This window comes from Silurus aristotelis, assembly GCF_946808225.1.
Source record: "Silurus aristotelis genome assembly, chromosome: 14".
Lineage (NCBI taxonomy): Eukaryota > Metazoa > Chordata > Actinopteri > Siluriformes > Siluridae > Silurus > Silurus aristotelis.
The window spans coordinates 22,650,766-22,677,308 of record NC_139587.1 but is presented as its reverse complement, the minus strand read 5'-3'; the positions used below and the strand labels follow the sequence as shown (position 1 = coordinate 22,677,308).

Genomic DNA, 26,543 nt, shown 5'->3' with positions numbered 1-26,543 from the left:
AATATAGAAACAGTCAAACATGGAAGTAAGCAACTTTATTCTTTTACAAAATAGTACAAATTTCATAGAGAGATGAACACTTTTTTTTTCCAAACCAGCCAAACGTTTAAAAATCAGTAAAATTTACCAAAAAAATAGAGTTTACAATAGATATATGGTCTTTGTAGACAATACAACATACAAATAATCAAAAGCCCTGACCCTCTCATCAGAAATGCTCGGCTTTTTCTGAGCTCCGTGCGCGTGCAGGTAACAAACTCGGTATTCGTCACCGCCGCCTGTGTAACGCTTTACTGTGTGTGAAGGCAAAGACAAGGCTAATAATTATTATTTAAAAAAATGGAAAAAAAACTAAAAGAAAAAAAACAAGAAAAAAAACTAAAACCCTTCATGTCCACTACATGTCCTGCTGAGGGGGTCTTTAAAAACTGCACTCAAAATTGTTCCAAAGGAAACCAAAAACAGTCAGTGAAATGTTGGATCATTATCTACATGGCCTGACTACTCATATCGGATAAATTTTTAAATTCCAGTGCAAGGCTGATTAAAGATCAAATCGTAATCGTCTGCTATGCTGCGATCGTAGTCTTCAGTTTATTCGACGAAGGGAAAAGTGAGGGAGAGGGGGACCGTTTTCATGCGTCATGTCGTTTTTTTGGTGGAATTTATGGCAGCCTTCTCGGTTCAGATGGCATCGTGCCACTTCCTACACCACATTTCTTCACAGCACATTCAACTATCACCTGCCCATTCTTCCCACACACACACACAAACACACACACACACACACACACACACACACACACACACACACACACACACACACACACACACACACACACACACACAAAGGAGCGTGAGAAAATACTGTCTCTGAATTACAAAAACGCCATGTGACAGGATGAAGGACAGAACAGATCCTTCATTTGCATAATTTTACTGAAACAAAATCCAGATCGAAACAAACCAGGTATGTACTGGAGGTATAAAAGTCATAAGTTATTAAAATATTTAAGAATTTGTTAGATTGTTAAAAAAAAAAAAAAAATAATAATAATAAAAAAAATCCCCAAAGACTATACATTCACACTTCCAGTGTCCATATTGCAAATGAGGCATTTAAGTTAAAAACTGAGCTTCGAGTCCCATCACGCACGACACCACCGAGGGAAAGTTTTCATTGAACTGAAATCCAAATATTTAAATGTTCAAATATTTCACAAGAAGAAGAAGAAAAAAAAGTCTGAATGAGTTTTTCCTCCTATATGCTGGCTTCTGTGCCGAAAGCCCAGACGGCATTAACCGGAAATAAATGCTTTTCTTTTCTTTCTTCATGGCTTTCATTCACTTCCTGAATATATAGGTGTGTTTGGAGCATGAAAACCTCATACATTCCTCTTAAAGCAAAGACAGGTTCTTACTGATTATGTCCCAGCTTTGCCTGAAGGCACAAAGAAAGACGCATGAGGCATGGGAAGAAAAAAAAAGATTTTACAAATCAAACGATGACGGGGGGAAAAATAGGGGTTCGGAAGCTGAGACGGACCACCATGGACACCTGGCGCACAGGAAGAGGGAGAAACAGAGGCGCAGTTCCAGCCTGGACTGGGTTCTACTTGAGCAAAGCCTTGTAGAGCAGCAGCGAGCGGGCCGTGGAGCGCTCCTGCTCCAGGCAGAAGATCAGGTCCCTGAGGTTGACCCGCGTGATGCGCTGTCTCACCTGCCGAGTGGAGGACGAGGAGGCGCCGGCCGAGCCCGAGGAGCTTCCTGATGCCTGGAGTGAGAAATGATGCACAGAAACAATTACTGCATTAAAAAAATCAAACATACTTGAGAGGTCACTTGTATACATGCAAAACAATGTGCTGGGCTCATATAACGCCACCTTTTCACTACACAGCGGTGGGCACTAATACATATACAGAACATTCAGCATCCCACCCCCTCGGAATGGAGAAGCATCTGGTGATTCGAAATCTTATATAGTATGATATTGTAGCTTTAAACAGGCATGCAGTTGGATTTTTAGTTTGCCGGCCTTAAAGCGTGGAAAATTGAGCCGGCTGAGGCATGTGTGTGTGTGTGTGTGTGTGTGTGTGTGTATATGCGTGTGCCTGCAAATGTATGACCACACCTATAAATGAAAGGCTGCCCTGGGCTACAGGGCCATACCTGTGCCTGTGGCCTAACAGCCACTAGTAGATGAACACACTTTCCCTACTCAGTACAATAGGAAAGAAGAAAGAACATAGATGGGGAAAACACCTGGTCCTGAATATACACATTTCGAACGACTGGTCAAGACGGGATTCTAAACAAACATGATGGTACTGTGGCATGGCTGGTGGTGAAAATGTGTGTCTTCGTTGTATCGCTATTGTAATGTTAGTCAGTTAATGGGGTGCATTAGAAGACCCATTGGTCTGATCTAGGGTATGACATTAAACAAGCAGTAGGTCAGGAATATGAGAGAGAGAGAGAGAGAGAGAGAGAGAGAGAGAGAGAGAGAGAGAGAGAGAGAGAGAGAGAGAGAGAGAGAGAGAGAGAGAGAGAGAGAGAGAGAGAGAGAGAGAGAGAGAGAGAGAGAGAGAGAGAGAGAGAGAGAGAGAGAGAGAGAGAGAGAGAGAGAGAGAGAGAGAGAGAGAGAGAGAGAGAGAGAGAGAGAGAGAGAGAGAGAGAGAAAGGTAGTGTGTGTGAGAGAAGTGCCAGACTGCCTCTGGGCACACAACACACACCACACCCTACAGGAAACACCCTACAGCAACAAGGGTTCGAAAACACACCCAAACACTCCCCAAATTCCCATGAAGTCTCTCTTGACACGAATCGTATTCTCTGATGTGTTTATTCAGGCATGTTAGTGCGTGGTCTTGGGAGCGCATCTGTTCTGACAAAATTACACTATTATTTGAAGACAGGCGAGACGCATTTAATATGAAAAAGAATTTTAGGATTCAATGTTGTGCTTTGCCCTTTGTTTGACTTCTGCTTACTCACAACAGACACACAGACTCAGTGGGGCCTGCACTATTATCTGATCAGCCTGTAGTGACTGGAGTGAATGAACACACAGAGTGTCCAGAGTGTCGCATATTTTGCCTGAATGACAAGAAAAATGCTGACAAAAGGAATGTACCACACTGGGATACTGAGTTCTAGATAAATATCAGTACAAATCAGAGATCATTCCTTTACTGTTTTTTTTTTTTTTTTTTAGGGTTTTTTAGGTTGACTAGATGAGTGTATTAGGAAAGGGATGCCATGGCATAACACAAATGTTGAACGTGGGAGTTTTTCTTTTTTTTTCCAGCGAGAAGTCAGATGCATTAAGTAACCTAACTGGGGGGGAAAAAAAAGCTCATCTTTTAGGAACTGCCTGGTGAGGGTTGTGGAGTTTCAAATTAAGCTACATATTTGCTTCAATTTTTAAAGTTGAACCAACTAAAACTGTTTTACAATATCACATGCAGGTACAAACAACAACTCATGAGGGATTTATAAAAAAAAATTAACAAAACAACAAAAAGAAAGTTCCAGCTAAGATTCACTATATACATGAGTGATGCAGTTGAGGTTTTAGAACAGTCATGGCGAGAATTCACAAACCATTTTCCTATTCAAGTGTTTTTCCAGTCTTTTATACTCATTTTAGATACACGGATAGATGGAGTAAATTCTGGTTTATGCCACACACACCAAGTTGAAGTCCAACAGCAGATATAGATTTTTGTTTGAAGAACAGATACACATTGTCTCACTGACTTGCACCCCAAGCTCAAGGCCAATCTCAAAACTCTTCTGTTTAGTTATCCACAACCCTACTATTTGAAGGACCTTACATTTAGTCAGATTGCCTCTAAAAACTGCTAAACATCTGCCAGATTCCTGTTCTGAACTAAGGATCACTTATTTACAGAACATGTGTAGATAGAATCATTAAAACATCATCCTCATTACACAAACCCCACATGCAAAATGAGCCCTACACTATCGTTCAGTTCGCACTGAAAACTGTTTCAAACACTGAAAGGTTGGAAGATGGTGTTTCACAGTTAACATGTGTGGGTGAACATGCTGCAGGCATTTTGCCACCATCCTACCACTGCGCTCAGAACGGGCTTGTTAAGCTTGCATAAATGTGTTAAGACGAGGATGAATACATTACCGACGTGAGCATTTCTACACCTCGGGCAGTAAATGAAAACTCCACTGTTTTTGCTCTCTTCTCTCATTTTGCCACATTAACTCATATAGAAAGCTCAACATGTGGAGGAGCACAGGTAACCATCACTGAAAAAACAGTAAACGGTATATCCTGAAGTGATGGTCTTTACTATCTTTAGCACAGAAAAAACAGAATCGGGTCGGATGGTTTCATTTTAAATGACACATGGATTGAATATAAGCTTCGAATTCGTTCAAAGACATGTTAAAGAGCGTGGTTCAGTCTATGGGGGTTCAACAGTTCTACAATATGGTCTACAGTGCTCCAAATATGCATTTTTGTATCAAAACTGGGTGTGGCCTAAACCAGAACTAACCATAAAACCTTTTCACTATGCCCACAGCAACACTGGAAATCACTGGGTTTAAAAAACAGAGCCCTGATGGTTCCTCAACCTCAGCTTCATCACTACATTATATGATTACTCCACTACAGATGTACAACAAACTATTTCTTTTTTAAATCCAGCTCAACTACTAAAGAAGCTGCTCGGATAAATAGTGAAACATTTCGATCTGCCCAGACAGAAGTCCAGTTGACATGACTCGACTTCCAGATACCCGCACCTTGATGACTGCGAATCCTCACAGACATCCAGCTCAACAGTTGTATTTTCATATTTTTACACAATTTCAAAAGATACACAAAATAGTAGCCTAACCCATCATGGCTCGGAGAAGGAATTACTCGGGATAAAGTAAATACCATTGAAGTGCACTAAACAGGTCTTCCTTTGCTCCATAGGACTCATTACATTGCATAAAATATATTACACGGCCCAAAAAAAGATGGACACCTGTTCATTGCATTCAGGTGTGCTTACTTTAACACCTCATTCTCAAGTTAATGTATAAGCGCCACTGTTCAGGGAAGGTTCTTCTGGAGTGCAGCTATGAAGATTTGTGTCCTTCACTGTACATCCCAAAGGTGTTCAGTGGAATTGAAGTTGGGTCTCTGAAAGAAAGGCGAGTTCTTCCACTCCAGCACTGGCAAACCATGCCCTCTTGGAGATCACATGACTACAGAGGCATCGTCATGATGGAACAGATTTGGGCCTATCCATTAAAGGGGAATTCATAATGCTTCACACCACACAAGATTTGTGGCAACAGTCTAGGAAAGAATCATATGGGTGTGAAGGTGATGAGCCCACAAACCTCTGGCCATATGGTGTATTTGTACATTCGTAGTTCAACCAAAATCATGAATTTTGCACCTTTTTACAGTCAATAACTAAGAAATGTGGCTGAATGAGTGGATATGTGTGTGTGTGTGTGTGTGTGTGTGTGTGTGTGTGTGTGTGTGTGTGTGTGTGTGTGTGTGTGTGTACACACCAGTGTTCTACATTTGAGAAAATGCCATAAACCCAGTCCAATATCAATCTCACCTTAACCTCCTTTTTCCTATTACATGTCAAAAAGTTATAACTCCAGTCGACTGTGAGATTTACATGGAGCTGCAACATGAAGACGACGATCAAAGTTTGCAGAGAACACGAACATTCTTTCGAGACACAATCCTTGTTCACAATTTGGTTTGTTGCTCTAACTATAGACCCCGATCAGTAAACTAGTTGACATAAGGACTAATTAAAACGTCTTGCTTAAGGCTGGAGGATTTTCTAATTAGTGCGGTATTGACAAAGCTGTAGTTTCCCTGGCTTGCAGTCAGAGCCGAGAGGCTGTGCTGTGGAACCGAGGATGAAAGACAGACCTTCAGCTCGACGACACTCAATAAGCTCAGAGTGGGGTTTGGATGTGGAAATGAAAATGAAAATAAAAATGACACATTCAAACAGAGGAAGTGGAATGATCTTTGATAATGTATGACGCAGTGCAGCAAATCTTTTTTTTTTTTGCATGCAGACAGGAATCGCAGCAATTAACAGTGTGTGAACGCAAGTCGGAAGTAAAAGACTGACGTGGCATCTTGGGAGCGTATAGAACCCTAGGCACGGACGCCGCTCTGCGGCTAAGTGCTTACTCAGCAATATTCAACAACTCGATAATACTCAAGTCATGCAGTAGGATATTTGCTTAGCACTCTGGATAAGACCATCCCTTAAATGATTTCAATGTAAATATTCAAACGCAACTATTTGCTTAGTAATCGCTGCAGTTTACTGAGGAACAAAGGAGGTAATGAGCAATAAAATCGAAGGCTACGTTCATTTAACCAGCTGTAGTGACACAAAACCAAGTCTACCTTCATGGGATACAAAACTGGCTCACAATATCCAATCTTTTTAAATCAGCCCTGAGGTATTTTTAAATCCGGCATAACATTATGACCGGTGAAGTAAATAACACTGATTATCTCTTAATCATGGCACCTTTTAGTGGGTGGGATTTATTCGGCACAAAGGGAACATTTTGTCCTCAAAGTTGATGTGTTAGAAGCAGGATTTGTAATGGCAAGACGACTGGGTCAGAGCATCTCCAAAACTGCAGCTCTTGTGGGATGTTCCTGGTCTGCAGTGGTCAGTGTCTATTAAAAGCAGTCCAAGGAAGGGACATGCACATGGGAAGTGAAGGCTGGTCCGTGTGGTCGAGCTCCTGCAGCTTAGATTGCTGAAGGAATAATGTTAATGCTCGACGAGTCAGAACTGTTTTGGCAGCAAAAGATGGACCAACACAATATCAAGCAGGTGATCATAATGTTCTGCCTGATCGGTGTAAGTCACTACAAGAGATGGATGAGAATGGTCAGCTTGGAATTCACTTCTCTACCAAGGATCTTGCACAATACTCAATATACTCTGTTGAAGAATGAAAGGAATGACCTGGTGCTTGAGGAAACATGGCATTTCCAGGTACTTAAAGACAGATACGTGTGTGAATCATGTATATACACTGATAAAATCTATGCAAAAAAAGAATATAAATAAATAGATAGATGCGTATAGCCTGAAACACAACAACCGAGACACAGTATCATCGCTAATCACATGCCTTTTCTCTTATGCAAGCTCAACCGTGCTAATAAAACCTCGAGGCAGAGCTGCTGCAGCGATCGTCACAGCCGACTGTTTATCAAACCCAGAGGTCAGGGAAGGTAAAAGTGAGAGGATAAAACATGCGGGGGTGATTCACGCAGCACTCGGCTGTGGGAGTTGAGCATCTCCTCCAGACTTCGGAAAAAAGAAAGAAGAGGAAAAAAAAGGCGGATTAATCAGAACGAGGCAACACTTCTGGAAACGCCATTGTTTTATAGTGCAGCGATCACTGCCTCCACATAGACTTGAAAGGAAGATGTTTGCCAGTTCTCTACAGCTGTGTGATTACAGCTTTTCTGGCTATGTCTGTAAATAGTCAGACCCTTTCAAAAAGAAACTTAGCTTTTTTTCTCTCTTGCACGCTCACTGGCTCTTTTTTCTTCTTCACTTTTCAGCACAAAAAGCTCGGCTGCTGGAAGCCGGGCCTCAAGGCGAACACACACTCCGGCTCCATCTGCAACTCAAACAGCTTTCCCACTCCATGTTCACTAAACTCTGTGTGTGTGTGTGTGTACACGTGTGTATGGAGTACATGGCTGTAGGCTATGCACTCAGCTCCAGGGCCACACTGTACAAACACAACGAGAAAAACAAGAGATAGTGGAACACAAAAGCATCCACTCAGACGTTTGAATTTTAGAAAGTGTAGAATACATTATTATATGTGGGGGGGGTGGGGGGTGGAGGGGGTGGGGGGGGGGGGGTGGAAGAGTTGTATCAAAACTAAATCAAAAGCATGCGAGACGACCCAGGCAACGAGGGCTTAATATTGTGATGTTTAAAATAGATTGATGTAACCTGATCTTTAAGCCGGCCTTCAGCGAATCCGTGAGCACTGATCACGTCTCCATTTCAAGAAGCAGCATATGCTATAAAACCAGCACAAAAAGCTGTAATATTAGTCAAGCAGGCTGAAATGTAGCCAAATGCCTTCTGGCGCAGTCTCGCACACTCACACACACATAAACCCTGAGGATAGTGAGGGTGGGGGGTGGATTGGGTGCGATATCAGATGGAATCATTTTCACAACGGCCAGCCCATGGTGGTGACACCTCGATCGTGCTTCACCAGACGCACAAAAGATCCGAAAACACTCGTTATTTTCGTAAAAACCTCGCTCGGTAGCTTCTTCACTCAACCTTCAACAAATGAACTGCGATGCCTTCAAGCCTCGCGCCTCTGAACAACGAGATAAGGATTCAGCCTGAAAGGAAAAGATCCACCCTGAACTACTTGTATATTAATCTTTAGAATTAATGTGATTTTCACTGCCCTTAATTGACTTTTACTTTGATGAATGGTTTCTTATACACTGTAGGGACAAACCTATTGGGTCACCTGACTTTTCCAACCATGTGTGGTTCTTCACCAAAATGTTAGCCACACAGTTAGAGGCACACAATCGGTAACATCAAATTTTCCCTTCACTTGAACAAGGAGACCCAAACCTGTTCCAGCAGGACAATGCTCCTGTGCACAAAGCCAGCTTCATGAACATATGGTTTACATATGGAGAGGAAGATATTAAGTGGGCTACTACAATGCTCTGGCTCTCAGCCATACTGAAGCCATAAGTACCTAACTTTACCAACACCCTTGTGGTTGAATGAGCACAAATTTCCATAAGTACACTCCAAAACCAAGTGGAACATCTTCCCAGAAGAGTGGAAGTTATAATAACAGCAAATGGGAACTAAATGTATATTAAATTAAATGTTTAAAAAGCACATAAACCCAGCCATTAGGGGGGCACAAGCCAGTGCACTCTTAGTGCCGGTCCCAAGCCCGAGTAAATGGGGAGGGTTGCGTTAGGAAGGGCATCCAGCGTAAAACATGTGCCAAATCAAATATGCGGATCACAAATGAGAATTTCATACCGGATCGGTCGAGGCCCGGGTTAACAACGACCGCCACAGGTATCGTTAGCCGGGTACCGGTGGAAATTGGGCTACTGTTGGCCGAAGGAGGAGAAGGAGAGAAGGAAGACGTCTACAGAGACGGCAGGAAAAGGAGCAGTGTAGGAGAGTAGAGGTTCGGGTTGGTACTTTAAATGTTGGTACTATGACTGGTAAAGGGAGAGAGGTAGCTGATATGATGGAGAGGAGAAAGGTAGATATGCTGTGTGTTCAGGAGACCAAGTGGAAAGGGAGTAAGGCCAGGAACATTGGAGGTGGGTTTAAACTGTTTTATCATGGTGTGGATGGAAAGAGAAATGGTGTAGGGGTGATTCTGAAGGAAGAGTACAGTAAGAGTGTAGTGGAGGTGAAGAGAGTTTCTGATAGGGTGATGATCGTGAAGGTGGAGGTTGAAGGGATGATGATAAATGTCATCAGTGCCTATGCTCCACAAGTTGGCTGTGAGATGGAGGAGAAGGAAAGATTCTGGAGTGAATTAGATGAAGTGGTAGATGGTGTACTGGGAAAGAACGATTGGTGATTGGGGCAGACTTTAATGGGCATGTAGGTGAAGGGAACAGAGGTGATGAGGAGGTGATGGGTAGGTATGGTTTTAAGGAGAGGAATGTGGAAGGGCAGATGGTGGTAGATTTTGCTAAAAGGATGGAAATGGCAGTGGTGAACACGTATTTTAAGAAGAAGGAGGATCATAGGGTGACGTATAAGAGTGGAGGAAGGTGCACACAGGTGGATTATGTTCTGTGTAGGAGATGCAACCTGAAGGAGATTGGAGACTGTAAGGTGTTGGCGGGGGACAGTGTAGCTAGACAGCATCGGATGGTGGTCTGTAGGATGGTTTTGGAGGCGAAGAAGAAGAGGAGGAAAGTAAGGATTGAAAGAAGAATAAGATGGTGGAAACTGAAGGAGGAAGAGTGTAGTGTGAGGTTCAGGGAAGAGGTCAGACAGGGGCTTGGTGGTGGTGAAGAGGTGCTGGATGATTGGGCAACTACTGCAGGAGTGATGAGGGAGGCAGCTAGAAAAGTACTTGGTGTGACATCTGGAAATAGAAAGCAAGACAAGAAAACGTGGTGGTGGAATGAGGAAGTGCAGGAGAGCATTAGGGGAAAGAGGTTGGCAAAACAGAAGTGGGATCGACAGAGTGATGAGAAAAGTAGGCAGGAGTACAAGGAGATGCGGCAGCAGGTAAAAAGGGATGTGGCGAAAGCCAAGGAAAAGGCACATGAGGAGCTGTATAAGAGGTTGGACACTAAGGAAGGAGAAAAGGATTTATACCGATTGGCCAGGCAGAGGGACCGAGCTGGGAAGGATGTACTGCAAGTAAGAGCAATAAAGGATGGAGAGGGAAATGTGTTGACTAATGAGGAGAGTGTGTTGAGAAGATGGAGGAAGTATTTTGAGCAGCTGATGAATGAGGAAAATCAGAGAGAGAGAAGGTTGGAGGATGTGGAGTTGGTGAAGCAGGATGTAGATAGGATTAGTAAGGAGGAAGTGAGAGCAGCGATTAAGAGGATGAAGAATGGAAAGTCGGTTGGACCAGATGACATACTGGTAGAAGCGTAGAGATGTTTAGGAGAGATGGCAGTCAAGTTTTTAACCAGATTGTTTAACAGGATTCTGGAAGGGGAGAGGATGCCTGAGGAATGGAGAAGGAGTGTGCTGGTACCGATCTTTAAGCATAAGGGAGATGTGCAGACCTGCAGTAACTACAGGGGAATTAAGTTGATCAGTCACACCATGAAGTTATGGGAAAGAGTAGTGGAAGCCAGGCTGAGAGAAGAGGTGACCATCTGTGAGCAACAGTATGGTTTCATGCCGAGGAAGAGCACAACAGATGCCTTATTTGCTTTGAGGATGTTGATGGAGAAGTATAGAGAAGGACAGAAGGAGCTGCATTGTGTATTTGTGGATTTAGAGAAAGCGTACGACAGGGTGCCGAGAGAGGAGTTGTGGTATTGTATGAGGAAGTCAGGTGTGTCAGAGAAGTATGTGAGGGTGGTGCAGGACATGAATGAGGACAGTGTGACGGCAGTAAAGTGTGCAGTAGGTACGACAGACTGGTTCAGGGTGAAGGTTGGACTGCATCAAGGATCGGCCCTGAGCCCTTTCCTGTTTGCAGTGGTGATGGACAGGTTGACGGACGAGGTCAGACAGGAGTCTCTCTGGATTATGATGTTTGCAGATGATATTGTGATTTGTGGTGAGAGTAGAGAGCAGGTTGAGAAGAGCCTAAAAAGGTGGAGATATGCGCTTGAGAGAAGGGGAATGAAAGTCAGTAGGAGTAGGACAGAGTACATGTATGTGAATGAGAGGGAGGGCAGTGGAGTGATGCGGTTGCAGGGAGAAGAGGTGGAGAAGGTGGAGGAGTTTAGGTACCTGGGGTCAACAGTGCAAAGTAATGGAGAGTGTGTTAGAGAAGTAAAGAAAAGAGTGCAGGCAGGGTGGAGTGGGTGGAGAAGAGTGACAGGAGTGATTTGTGATAGTAGGGTATCTGCAAGAATAAAAGGGAAAGTTTATAGGACTGTGGTGAGACCTGCGATGTTGTATGGATTAGAGACAGTGGCATTGAGTAAAAGACAGGAAGTGGAGCTGGAGGTAGCAGAGCTGAAGATGTTAAGGTTTTCGTTGGGAGTGACGAGGATGGACAAGATTAGAAATGAGTTTATTAGAGGGACAGCACATGTAGGATGTTTTGGTGACAAGGTGAGGGAGGCGAGATTGAGATGGTTTGGACATGTGCATAGAAGGGACATGAATTATATTGGTAGAAAAATGCTGAAGATGGAGCCACCAGGTAGGAGGAAAAGAGGAAGGCCAAGGAGGAGGTTCATGGATGTGGTGAGGGAAGACATGCAGGTAGTTGGTGTGAAAGAGGCAGATGTAGAGGACAGGGTGGTATGGAGACGGATGATCCGCTGTGGCGACCCCTAATGGGAGCAGCCGAAAGAAGAAGAAGAAGAAAAAGCACATACAAATCTTACTCTCAGGAATCCACAAACTTTTGTGCATATAGCGCTGAACCCAAAATGTCGTTCACCTACCCAATATAGCAGGTGTCAGTGGGATTGCTCTCTATTTCTATCAAAATGCAGCTGTACTTTATCCCCTAACTCTAAAATCTGTAGAAATGCATGTGCACTAACGAAAAACAGAAGGGGGAAAAAAACTGGTTGCGAAAGTCGAATATTTTGTATTATTGTTATCGCGTCCTATTGGTGCAGTGCATTCTAGATCACTCGGAATCCAGTATTTCCTGTCCCTACTAGGACTGCAAAATCCCAGGAATATTCAAGACCGGAAGCTTTCCAGGGGAATTAACAGGAATCAATGGAAATAAACCGGGAATTCACAAAATTGCAGGTTAGCCCATAATAGAGAAATTAAATGTAGTGGGAAAAGAATCTTGCAGGAGAATTATCAATTTTAATTGAATTTCTACCCTGCACATCCAAATAATATCAAAAATGTCCATCTAATGAGTATTTAAGTAAATTACAAAAATATTACATACATTTGTTTAAAATTTCCTTGTGCTGTGTGTTAGCTATTGTGCAACAAAATTATACTACCAATGAAATCAGTCAAAAATCTGTATTAGTTTACATGCATGTCAGCTCATGACCAAACAAAAGGTATTTATTTATATTTGCATAGGATACTGTTTATACAAATTTCCCAAAATTTGTAATTTATTTTTAAAGATTCCCATAAATTCTTGGTAAGTTTCCAACTTGGAATATCTCCAAAATACACACAGGAACTTTACCGGAAATGCAACCCTTTGCAACCCTGGTCTCTACTAAGTCTGAGTTCTCTTTAACATGACTTTGAATGTATCTGGGAAATGATAGGTAGGAACTAACGTTAAGCTTATAATGGAGAACAAATCTGATTTTATGACTTCAATTCTTCCTTTAAAAGTCATCATTATATCTGCTAGCAAGGTGGTGTTTTCTTAAAAAAATCTGAATCTCAATCTGGTCCAAGAAATGCGGAGCTCGGCGACTTCATGAAGTAAGTGCGAGTTGTTCAGTGTTCAAACGGATGACTATGATGAGCCGTTCGCGTCTAAGTGTAAAGAGCAGTGCAGGGAGAGTGCGAGGCGAAGAAACAGAAAAAGATTGAAAGAGAGAGAGAGTGTTTGAGAGCGTGAGATTGGAAGGAAGAGAGTGAAGTGCTAGTGTGTGACTTGGATTTAATATTTTATAATCACCCGCGGGGCATTTCACAGATCAATGTGAGACTGTGCCCAAGCCTGTGCCAGAAAGAAAGCTAAAGAGCGAGGGAGTGAGAATGAGAGAGACAGAGAAAGCAGAAAGAACAGTGTGTATGAAAGTGATGAAGACAATGACAGAATGAGCAAGGACTAAAAGTTAGATTGTCGAGAAGAGGAAAAGAAAAAAAAAAGAAAAAGAACAAAAGGAAGAGGGAGCAAATGAAAGCGATCTGTAGTTTTCTCGACACCCTCGGTCTGCTTAAGCAGAGTGTGTGCTGCGCTGTGTGAAATACACCCTCCATTGGTTGCTCGGGCTGCTGGCCATGCTGCAGGCACACATTACCTCTCTTAATGGGCTTCTATTTCAGCTGCAGAAAGGAAGCCAATAACCTCTCAACACTAATGGATTAGACTACATGTACACAAGGTCTGTAGCGAATTATTACTCTACGACTAGAGCGATTCCCAAAGGATCAAACGCTCTGGAAACAGGCGGAATACAACGGTTTGATTAAACCTTGCAGAATATGAAGAACTGCCGAATGGAGCGGTATTGTTTCAATCCCAGTTAAAGTGCCTCGGCTGTCTGACTGATGACCGCAGGTTCTCTGAAGAGAGTCATTTTCTGTTTCATTATAACGGTTTTTCAAGGAACAAGACTAAAAATAAGTCACTGTTGCTCACAAACTTCTTAATTAGCCAAGATTAACAAGGGAGGCAATTAATTTCCTTGAGATGGGCATCTTAAAAGCGCCGAAGGCCCGATTTTGTTGCTGGCACTGAATGTTATTCATCAGTGTAGGTGAGAACTAAGGGGCAACATTAGACGTCAGGGAGAAACTATATTTACTGCCTTACAACATTCATACAGGCTTATAATATGAAGCAGAATGAAAGACGATTAGGAAAAGTGAACCGGTATCATTCTAATGTGTAAATATATCCAAACTGGCAACACCATCACAAGTCACAAATTAAACAGCAATTATAAAAAATCTGCTTAATCCTAAAAACGTGATTAGTAGAAAGATTTTTGAGCACTGAAACATGTCTTCAGTTGAAACTTGTTTTGGAGATGATGTTCAGAGGAAGGCTGACCTCCTCCTCCTCAATGTTACACTATCCTGGGGTTAAAAAGAGAAACAAACATGCACGGTTTAGAAATAGAAGTGCGATGCGGCTATTTTTGTCCGTGTTTCTTTTTCGGCTAGGCCAGGTTAATGAACTATGGGACTGTTTATATGCTAATAACCGGCACCTGCCTGCACTGGACGCCATGAGATCGTCACTGATCGATAATGTTCCAAGTGCATGGGTGGAGACGATGTGCCAGAACCTAATCTTATCAAAATATGACGTATAAAATAATGTATACCTAAGGCATGAAGCTGGGGTCATCAAACGGATGCAAATTGCTGATCAACGAATTAAAACTGGCTTTATCAGCAACTCCAGGTTTACCTTCTAGCAGGGGCTAATTTTGCTGGAGGCAGCTCATCGAATAAGAGGAAAGTTTGTGTGTTCCGTCAATACCTTCAGAGACTGCGGAAATAAGCCCCTCCCCATCCAAAAAAACAACAACAACAACAAAACAAATAAAAACAAACAAACAAACAAAAAAACCCCACAAAATTGAGCCCCCAACAAACCAATACATATATCAGGAAAAACATTTACAAAAATTGGAAGATTGTCTGCAGAACAGATCCAAGAAGTAAAACTTGCTATGCTATAACAGTGAAAGGGATTGTACGATATTCTTTATTTCTTCATGTATTTGGAAGAGGGTAAACAGTACTTGTGTGTTAAGCGATTATTTTAGGTATTTAACATTAAGCATTAACAGGGAACTGTTCAGTCAGTAATGTTTTGCTTGATACATCGACGTGGTAAAATAACTTAACCACAGCCTTATTAGGTTGTAATAAGATGATGGACTGAATCAAAAGGTCATGAAATCCAGGAGAACAAAGTTGCCAATGCTGGGCCCTTAAGCAAGACCCTTAAGCCTCAACTGCTCAGTTGTGAAAAAGCTCTGGATAAGGGTGTCTGCCAAATGCTTAAAAGTAAATGAAAAATGTAACACAAAACTCATAGAATAGCAACAAATGTAGTACTGGCAAAAAGGAAAATGTAAATAAAAGGTGTGGAATAACAAAAAAAATAAAAATAAATCATTTTTTTGTATTGTGGCAACAGTAAGAATGACTACTTAAATGTCCTCTTTTACCAGTGGTGGACAGGAATGAAGAAAATTTTATTTGTTTAAGGCTGAAAGGATTCCTCGAGTAATTCAAACACAAAAATTTATGCCTCATTTAGTCCATTTAACTTCATTTAACTAAGGAGCATTGCATTTCCCCATGAATAATTATTACTGATGCACCACCCGCTAAACTCTGGAGCGCTCTTGACAGGTAAACACTATGGAAGTCTGTTTCCAGCACACACAAAATTTTTGCCTCATTCTGACTATTTGTTCTCGCAATTCTGACATTATTTCTCGCAATTCCAAAATTCCTAACTCTCTGGTCTAACAATCAGCTCTGAAGGAGACAGAACAATGCAGATGAAGCAGAGGAGCCTCGTTCATACACCAACAGCTTCAAACTTCAGGCTGACAAAATGTTTACCGGTGGATGCACCAAAAATGTTGGATGTTTACAAAAAATAAAGATGTAATTGCGAGAAAAAAAGACTGCATTAGGCAAACTTTTATTTTCATGTGGCGGAAACGGGCTTCCATACAACAGGAGAAACGGAGAGAAAACAGTGAGGAGAAGATTCAGACCAAAGAACCCAACAAAAAGTTTCCAAAGTTTCTGATCATTTCAAACCAATACAAAGGAATGCAGAAATACATCGCGTTCACCCTTTTTTTTTTGGTCATTTCAAATAGCAATCAGTTTTGAACTTGCTTTGATCGCCGGTTGGTGGTATCTACTTAACCCCAACATACACTTCAGCATCAGTTCAACAGCAAGCAGAACATTTTGAGAAATAAATGATGGAAGAAACTCCTGACTATAACTTTCAACGCCGTCTGTGGCCTGATTTGCATGCTTTTTTATGTAGTTGAAAAGGTGGTTTTGTGCTCATGATAATTTACAAAAATAATAATAAAATGATAATAGGAACATTATACCATAGTAAATCATAGTACTTTGGATACTCAAATACATTTGATGGCAAATACTTTTGTAATTTCACTCAAGTGAAGGTTTAAAGGGAGCACTTTCACGTTCTTCGTCTTTTATTCAGTTATGGATGATTAGAATTTCAGCAAACATGTTTTCCGTACTTTTACTTGCTACAGTTACTAGACAAAGGGCTCTTTTCTGTGACTCTGGGTTCAGCGCGAGTTGATTATTATGGAGCGTTCTTTATTGCCAGGTCTCCCATTAGAGGATTTTAATCTTATACCTGGTCACGGAGAACGTTCTCGAACTATCTTGGTGTGACAAGTGATAAACAACTTTAGCTGCAAATCAAACTTCAGGAAGTTCATAAAGTTCTGATGTGCTTCATACTAAAAAAAGGCAACAAGTAGGCGTGAATTGCAACATGCGACTGAGCAAATTCAAGCAAGCTTGGAAAAGAAAATACGCACTGACGACTAAAAGCTACGACTGGTAACGTTTAAACTGCGCTCCCGTGTGAAAAAAGGCCGCTTTGGTAGTGCTCATTACTGGCTCCGTGTTTCAGTGTGCCTTTGGTATTCTGTGGCCGTCCCTTCCCCCACTGCCATCTCCCTTGCTTCGGGCTCATCTGGCAGAAGGGGAGGTTTTAATTGTGGCTATAGAACTCTGCGCGCTTTTTTGCCTGTAAGCGAGCCCTTGCTTCGGTGGCTGAGAGAACTTGCTTTAGTGATATTGGGTGCAGTCCATCCCTCCAGGCTGCTTTTAATGGCTCCTCTCCCCCCCTCTCTTTCATAGCCAGCCTCAGATAGTTTTCCATGTGATGCCTTGTTAATTCTGCTGCAGGCAAGGGCAAGCGTATCTCTCCCTCTCTTCCCCTTTCTCTACCTCATCGCTTTGCTGTCTCTCAGTCCCTCTATTTTTTCCCCTTACCTTGTTGATCAGCTGTTCTGACAATCAAAATTAATGGCAAAAACGCAATGTTCTAAAAGGAACAGGGGTGGTGGTGGTGGTGGTGGGGGGGGGGTGTTCAAGAAAAACTCCACACATACCAGCGTCTATTATTCTACAGTCATTAAAGATGAAAGGGTGCGATTCGAGCGTGTACCAGACAGCGTATTCACTAAATCCTCCTCCCTTCTTTTTTCTGTCATACCATATTCTTTTCTTCCCAGAGTCTGCTTTTTTCTACTCGTCTCAATCCTTCCTTACTGCAGCCCCTCTGGCCTTCAGAGTGGAACGGACATGTTAATATGCGGCTCTGTGTGCAGTCATGCCGCGGGCTCAGTCTGGTATGCAGGCCCACGGCCATTCGGCAGCTTTTATTAAAGTTGGGCCTAAAACTCACCTCTGAGGAACGCCCTCATCACCTGCTCTATGACTAATCCAACCTCAGGCTCTGCTTCAGGCCCGGCCTTGAGCCTCAACGGCTCATCAAGTCTAAGATAGCAGCTCTGCCCCTGACTGGCAATCAGATAAAAAACGCCCAGAGGGCTTGGGGCTTGAACAAAGGGCACGGCAAAAATACCACCTTCCTTTGAATATACACGCAAGCAAGAGGATTTTGTTCTCAGTCTTTCAGGGCCTGTATTTTGAACGACCTTGCGAAGTCAAGAAACAGTGTTAAATTATGATGTCCTCGTCAGAATCATGGCGTGAGCGGTTCAGTCGTTTAACACTACACAATTCAGTGGGTCAGAGCTACTGTCGTCTACAGAGCCTCACAATGACAGGATAATCAGCATTTCCAAAGTATTTGCAGCTTTCTGATTGGAAAAAGCATAACAGTCGAACGTTCATAGTGCAGCTGGCCACCTGGCAGGCTAGCTGGCGCTCCAGGCCACACAAACCCCCAGGCGAATAACTGTGGAGATGAAATGTCTGACTGGCCCCTTTAGAGCGGCCTGAGCTACAGCCCTTGAGGCCAGTGCTGACCCCTTTAGAAAAGTCACATTCACCTAACTCCACAGGGGGGGGGGTTTGGAGACAGAGTGGAGAGCCAGAAAAGGGAGGGGAAAAAAAATTGCCAAAGGCACTTTTGAGACGGATGCGAAAGACTGAGACGTGGTGAGGCGAAAATGAAGAGAAAGATCGCTTCGTTGCCTTCACTTCTGATACATGTTCATGCGTCACTCTGAAAGTGCGGGTGAAACGAGAACGTTAGAAAAAGACCAGAACTGTAGATACAGCTTTATATAATTGCATTTCTGTGTTGTTTTTTTACCCTTTTTAAAGCGGCTCGGCAGTGCAGTCAGAGCAGAAATAATGCCTTTATTTAGTTATTCATGCTTTTTATACTGAGGACATTTACAGCCACACTCTTTACCATCTGAGTCACTAATATCTCTGTGGTATTATTACTGTTCACACCTAAAAAGACATGTTTTTAGTCCGTAAACTGCTCCCAGACGTAAACAGACTGCGGCAACTGCACTGGTAAGAGTGGCGACGTGAATAATTACGAAGAGTGTCGTTAGTGTTGGAGTAATTATTGTTTAGGTGCGAAACATCGATCGCCTTATTGACTTCGAGCCAAAGGTTTGTTGTATATCTAATCTAGTTTGCATAAGAAATCACACAATTTTTCACAGGATGATGTTGAAATATTTAGTTCTGAATCATTGGCTTAAATTATTATTAAAATGCTTCGACAGTGAGGTTTTTGTTGTTGTTTTGTTTTAAATGTGTGCATCACTCGCATATATACAGCATTCTCAAGAACTGTCCTCTTGGTGGTTTTGGTAGCTGGTAACATTCTGGACACACTGAAATTAACATTCTTGTCTGAAACAACTAAAGTACAGTAAAACCTCGGTGCTCGTCGGTAACGAGTGCTGAAACTGACCGAACAAGTAGGTTGTAGCATTTTTAACCACTTTAGGACACATGATTTACACGCAAAATGCACAGAAAACACAAAAGAGAACGCTATGGCACCGTTTGCGAGCCAACATGAGACTCTTCATGCATCTGTTTTACCACAAGACTAAAGCGTTCAAGAGTCACAACCGGAACTTTTTTTAGTCGTCATAACGTGTTGAGTCCCGAGGTGTTACTGTAGGTAATTTTTTGTCAGTAATAAAAGTGCTGGTTGTCTCCAAGTGGCATTTGTTTGCTACACCATGGTTTTAATACGAGGCGAGTTTCACCATCACTGCTGTAACAACCTCCATTCTTCTGTGAAGGTCTTTCAGTAGATTTTTAAGCTTAGTTTAGTTTATTTAGTTTTAATGGCATGTTCGCATCAGCTCATCATCAAATCCATAACATTTAAATTACTATATAAACTTTTCAGCTGCACATCAGAAAAGAAACTTAAAATAGATTTCGGGTGAAAAATTGAGTGGAAAAATTTCGGCGGATGTGTGAACTGTGAGTTTCAGTTCATCTTAAAGGTGTTCAGTGGGGTCGAGTTCAGAACTCTGTGGAGGACACGAGTTCTTTCACTCACACTTTGGCAAAACATGTTTTCACAGGGATCGCTTTGTGCAACACTGTCATGCTGGAACAGGTTTAAGGTACCTTAGTTAAAGTGAAAGTATATTTTAAAGAAGGCACTCATTACATTAGAGCCTTTAATTTTTTGGGCGGAATGCATGGGGGGTGGGGGGGTCATTATAAGGTAATAAGGTAAAAAACACTAGGTACTTCTGGTACAACCACTATTATGTAGTACTCGGTAAAATATAACTCCAGTAAAAGTGCTTTCTTTAAACTTTCACTTCACAGCAAAAATACTTGATTTATTATGAATATAATGTTCTATTAATATTGTTACAAGACTTTTGCTTAATCAACTCTTTTCTGTACAGAAATGATTTGACATCTATTAAAATTATCATAAGCCCAAAACTTTTTTAACTACATTTTTTTTAAATAATGCAAATATGGCTACGGGTGTTGTGTCAAGTTCGAGTAAGGAGTTTCTTCCATCATTTATTTCTCTTAAAATGTTCTGCTTGCTGGTGAACTGATGCTGAACTGTATGTTTAGTAGATAACTCCAAGCACCAATCAAAACAAGTTAAAAACAGAGCTTGATCCTGATTGGTGGCTTGCGGCAAGTTTGACCAATTTAGTTTTCGACTGATGCAAAATGTAGTAAAGTAAAAAGTAAAATATTTCTCTTTGAAATGTAGTAAAATGAAAATAAAATTCTCTTCAAATGGAAATACTTAAAGTACAAACATGCGAGAAAGGAACTTAAGTACAATAACAAATGACATTCACTTCGCTACTGTCCAGCGCTGCTTAAGAACAGAAAATGTATGAAGATCTTTCTGTGGCTGAAATTTCAGTTCATCATTATTTTATTTGTTCAAGTATCACTGCTTTCATCACAGATTTAATGCCCATATAATTGTTTTCCTCTTTTAAAGTTTTGTCTACATGTCAGGTCTACAGTTCTAAATCAGGGATGTCAATCAAACAGCCAAGCAGATGATTTCTTTCAGGCCAATAATAAATTGTACGAATTGAAAGTAAAGAACTAGTCTCATTCAAGGGGTGAAATGGTGTAATAAATGTATCTTTTGACTAAGATGTACTAATGTAGTGAAATTTTACACCTGGAAGAACCAATGTGGGGTTTGACAACATCACAAGATAAATATTTAAATTACAAATACTTCATTTGTTTAAAAAAAAAAAAAAAAGAAATGTAAGAAATCATTGATTTCTGTGAAATTATATTGAAGTTTAAGGTACATGTTTTAAAACTTGCCTTAAGGGAAAATCTGAACGAAACTGATATGCAAAACACTTGCTACTTTATGACATACACTTATTTCTTACCGCAGTAGGTATAACTATATGAACAAAAGTTTGGACACCTAACCATAAGACTTTTTTTTTTTAACATCTCATTTCACTTAATCCCCAATTGCTGTTAGAATAACCTCCTCTCTTTTAGGAAGTAGCTTTTGGAGTGTGGTTGTGGAGATTTGTACTCATTCAGCTACAACGGTATTAGAAAAGTCAGGTACTGATGTAGGTAAAGAGGCCTGGGGTGCAGTCAGCATGTAAAATTCATCAGAGAGCTCTAAATCTTTCACTTAAACCCATGTAAAGCATATCTTCATGGATCTAGCTTTGTGGAAAGGGGCATGGACTTGCTGGAACAGAATTGAGTCTCCTAGTTCAAGTGAAGGGAAAATCTAATGCTAAAGACATTCTACACCTGTTTCCTTCCCAGTTTAGGGAAGAACCACATATGGCTGGAAAAGTTAGTTGTCCAAATACTTTTGTCCAGATAGTGTCTCATGGACTCACCTACAAGTTTCCCTTTACTTTTTTTTAATCTTTTATATGATGATAGAAACACGTAGTGGAGATACGAACGTATCAGTTTAACGACTCCTATTTAAAAAGAAAGTGAAATGTACTTAAATTCCAGTTTACACCATCTACTGCCTGGCATTTGGAACTGTCCTGCATTATTACTTCAGGCAGCACTACATAATGTCACGCAATTCTCCATATGTAGTTATGTGGCACAGTAAAGTGTTTTAATAATAATAATAAGTTTCTTTTCGGCTTCTCCCGTTAGGGGTCGCCACAGCGGATCCTCCGCACGTTTGATTTGGCACATGTTTTACGCTGGATGCCCTTCCTAACGCAACCCTCCCCAATTTATCCGGGCTTGGGACCGGCACTAAGAGTGGCTGGGGATGGTTCCCTGACCGGGAATCGAACCCGGGTCGCAGCGGTGGGAGCGCTGCATCTTAACCACTAGACCACCAGGGGACCTTTAATAATAATAATAATAATAATAATAATAATAATAATAATAATAATAATAATAATAATAATAATACTGTCTATTTCTACATACAAATATCCTCTGTTGATTTGAACCACTATAATATGTCTGTGCTGCTTTAATGAGAAAACGCGATGATTAATTAGTGCTGATAATTGCATAATTTTCTCTCATGTGTTTTCTCTTTGGATTAACTCCCCACTTAATCCTTATTCAAAAAGATTAGAACTGAACTAAATGCAGGAGTTTCAATGCTCTTACCTCTGCTCCAGGAGCCCCGGGAGAGTCCAATTTGCGTTTTTTGCGTGGCCCGATCGCTGCGAGTGCGGTGAGGTTAGCGTCGCGCTGTCTCATCTGTGCCAGTTCCTGCTGCTGCATCTGAATAGGGAATTAAAAAAAAACAATCAATATTAAATATTAGCCTTGGTGGGGTGGGGTGGTGGTGGTGGGGTGCTAATATAATATTATATAATATATATATATATATATATATATATATATATATCTCCCTGAATTTGGCCAATGTACAATACGTCAGTCAGAAACCTCAATGTAACTATGATCTTGTATGCACCAGACAGACATGTGGCCATTTTATTTTCAATATTCAGGCACTTAATTCAATATCTGTCCATGAAAGATAGTATTATGAGAGAAAGAATGAGTGAAAGAGAGTGAGAGAGAGAGAGAGAGAGAGAGAGAGAGAGAGAGAGAGCGAGAGAGAGCGAGAGAGAGCGAGCGAGTGAGCAAGAGGGGGGGGGGGGATTGTTAAAAAGCCCAGCCTGCAGGTGAAGCCGTATCTCCCTAGCAGGCAATGACGGAGACAGCCTTGCCAGAGGAAGGGGTCCTCATTCAGCTCAGGCACTGATGAGCACATACAGCTGACAGAAACTTACTGTCATACCAACACCACAGCAACCACGACCTCACCAAAACTCTGTGTATGTTTGTGTTGCCATATGAGAATAAAGAGATAAGCATGAGAGTAATAAATCAATGCAATTATAAAATTAACAAATTTTCCAACTCTATTAGATACATAGATACATTATTTTTAAATGCTTACAATTGATTTGGTAAATAAATAAATAAAAAACCTGAATAAAAAAAGAATATCTAAAAATAACAACAATATCATGCATGCTAATGTTACTGAAAATTTTTATGAAAAAGAAAAAACGTCTGAATGAGTAAAAATGTTGACGTAAAAAGGTTACTTAGGAGCCCAGGTTTTATGGACTCTCGTCTTGTTTAAAGAACCCACCCAAAGTTAGGGGGAGGCTGTATATAGTTTTCGAGACCCCTGATCAACAGAAACTGCAGGACAGGGTTGTGATGTCCCTGGAGTCTATTCTGGGCTTGTGCAAAATATGAGAATAACCCCGGATGTCCCCACACACTCACTGGCAAGAAACCCACACGAGAACCAGAAGAACTTGAAGCACCCAACACAAACAGTAACTTAAGATATGTTTACCATCACTGCAGTCTGTTAATAGTAACTAATTGCATCAATGGAATTTGTAATATTCAGACTAGGGCTGAACGACTAATTGCATTTGCGATAATAGCAGAGGCTGCGGTTCCACTCTCTCACGTGACACGCGAGAGCAAAGCAGTTTGCAGAGGAAGCATCAAGTTGGCATGCTACACTGCACCTTGATCAGATATACAATGACCTCAGGCTTGACAGAACCTGACATTGCAGAAACTTTACTGTCAAAGTGGAACAGTACGTTGTGTTGAACTATTCTGGCTTTAAAAAAAGATGCTGCTGTGCAGCGTCAGGTATTGTGCAAAACCTGCTAAGGTTGCTACCTCAAGGGGCAACACTACTAACCTGATTCAGCACTCAACCACCACAAAGACTTGTACAATACTTGCACTGCTCAAAACACGAACACCAGTGTGTCATAACCCTATTTGAATGTACTTCAAAGCGGCACATGGAAATTACTCCAGCAATAATGCGAAAGATATGATGCTGATCCGTATGGTGATTAAGCCGTGGCTTTGATAAATACACCGTATTCATACTGTATAAGCAGTAAAGCATGCCTTCCCGCACATATTTTAGCCAGGTCGCCATACCGGAGCAGCACAAGTATAGTAAGTATAGTGAAGTGAAGTATAGTATAAATACAAGCAAGTATAAATACTGCCTAGTAAAGTTCACACACAGTGTTTAAGTTTATTCTAGTTTAGTTTGTGTGATTGGTTACTGACTTCCATCATGTTTACACCAGGCTTATTTGTAGGTGCTTCATGTTGTCAATTATTACATGCTTACAAAGGTTTCACAAATTATTCAATATACTAATCTGATTGGAGCTACTAAATAAAAATGTCATTCATATCAATGCATGCATCACCTTGTCTCATCGTAACAAATAGGTCTGGCCTACAGAAAAGACAATTTTATGTTTAATATGTCTAATATTGGGTTAGTCATTCTACACAATGATTTATTGCTTGCCTTTGTTGAATAATACAAAAAAAATAAAGAGCTTGAAAAAATTGCATATTAAATTGCAATCGCAATTTTGGTAAAAAAAAAAAAAAAAATAATAATAATAATATATTGCAATTAGATTATTTAGTCCTAATTCAGACACCTCACTTCTACACAGCAGTCAGTGATAACACACACACACACACACACACACACACACACACACACACACACACACACACACACACACACACACACACACACTAACTTCTCTATACATTTGCCACTTTCTTCCTCTCACATATACAAAGATATCGTGAAGCGTTGGAATTGACAAAAAGCTAATATGAGGCAACATTTGCATGCTAATTAACTTAGGGGTTATGCTAATCTAAGAGGAAGTCATGCACAATGCATGCACATGCATGGCTGCCCTGAAGAAAGCAGACGACACAGTCACGTGCCCGCGGATTGTACGAGGCTTCAGCGGCCGCGTGACTGAACTCCGCTTCGTCTCTCATGGCTACGCTGAGGATGCTGCTGCCCGAGGTGGGGAAGAAAGGAGTCTCACAGGCACAAACGCTGCAGCGGCTCTATTAGCGCTAAACAGAAGGTTTCGGAAGCTGAGAGACTGCTTGGTGTCTGAGCCGATCTTCTCAGTGCCCCCAGCCAGTGGCACTTTGCTTTCATATTCATTTATTTGATGAGGAGTGAAAGGGGAAACCTAGTTATGCCATCTGTAATCCAGAGCTCTGCGCCCAATCAAACCCCCCCACACACACACTTTAATGACCGAGCTCAATCACAGAGCTCAATTTCCAGTCTGGGTGCAACAATCTCAACGTATGGAAACGGAAAACTTTAAGGTTTCCTGTGCAGAACAGATTAATGGACGACGGGACGAAGAGAGGAAGAGAAAAAACAAGAGAGAGAGTGACAAACACAGAAATGACAGAGAGAGAAATGCTTGTAATCTCTAATCATTTCCAAAAGGTCAGTGGAGGGAGACAGCGACGCCGCCAGCGCTGCTCTCCACCCTTATTGATCCTTATCTGCTGTCCAGCTCTGCACAATGACTGGCCCCAGAGCGAGAGCTTAATAAACGTGCAAGAGAGCGCTGAACGCAGCACTTCAATTAGGCCGGCTGACTGAAGTCAAGGACACGAAGACCAAAGAGCTACGTGTCCGACGGCAATGCCGAATGGGATTGTTGGCTCTGCGGCCGATATTAGCACGGGAAGCGATCGCTTCGGGGGGCTTCACCGGCCTTTAGGGGCTGTCTGTCTTTTCCGGATTAGCAAGGTGACTTCTAAATGAGCTGCCATTAGACAAAGGCGATACGGAGACATTATTCTCTGCCAGCAATGAGTTGGATCAACCTCGAAAAAAATTGATAAGAATCAGTTTAATGGCGTTTTCATATTGAGCGGTACAACCCATTCTCGGCCTCAGTCCAGGGGGGAGACAAATAACTAGCCTGGACATCGGATTTTATGAAGAGGCTATCTGTAGTTCTTGTGGACCAAATAGGTTTACTAGCCACTTCTTAACTTGTAGCCTGTAAACATTCAACAACTATCCAATCATTAAACAAAATACAGATTCAGAAACAGCATGGCGAGGAAATATGTGAGATCTGAAAATTTGGCCATGAAATGGAAGGTGCCAGATTTGAGTGAAAGTTTAAGAACGGCTGCTGATTTTAAATGACAGGAAGATTACAGTAACTCAAACAGCCACTCTTTACAACCAAGGTAAGCAGAAATGCATCTCACTATACACAACACATTGAATCCAATGCAACAGTAGGAACAAACGCATACTCAAAGTCACTGAAATGAACT

At 41.5% G+C, this 26,543-nt stretch overlaps 1 protein-coding gene across 5 annotated transcripts in view; it reads right to left on the bottom strand.

Annotated features, from left to right (window-relative positions):
• Positions 1–16: 16 nt before the first annotated feature.
• Positions 17–26,543, bottom strand: part of LOC310736892 (transcription initiation factor TFIID subunit 4) — a 52,637-nt gene continuing 26,110 nt past the window's right edge. For 2 of the 5 annotated variants that reach the window (XM_083560854.1, XM_083560855.1), the window contains exons 14-15: positions 22,509–22,625; positions 17–1,774 (exon numbers count right to left, since the gene is read on the bottom strand). In XM_083560854.1, the coding sequence (XP_083416980.1) occupies positions 1,613–1,774; positions 22,509–22,625 (279 nt within the window). In that variant the 3' untranslated portion in view covers positions 17–1,612. The remainder of the gene's footprint in view (positions 1,775–22,508; positions 22,626–26,543) is intronic. The other 3 variants (XR_014536700.1, XR_014536701.1, XR_014536702.1) reach the window with 3 other exon arrangements.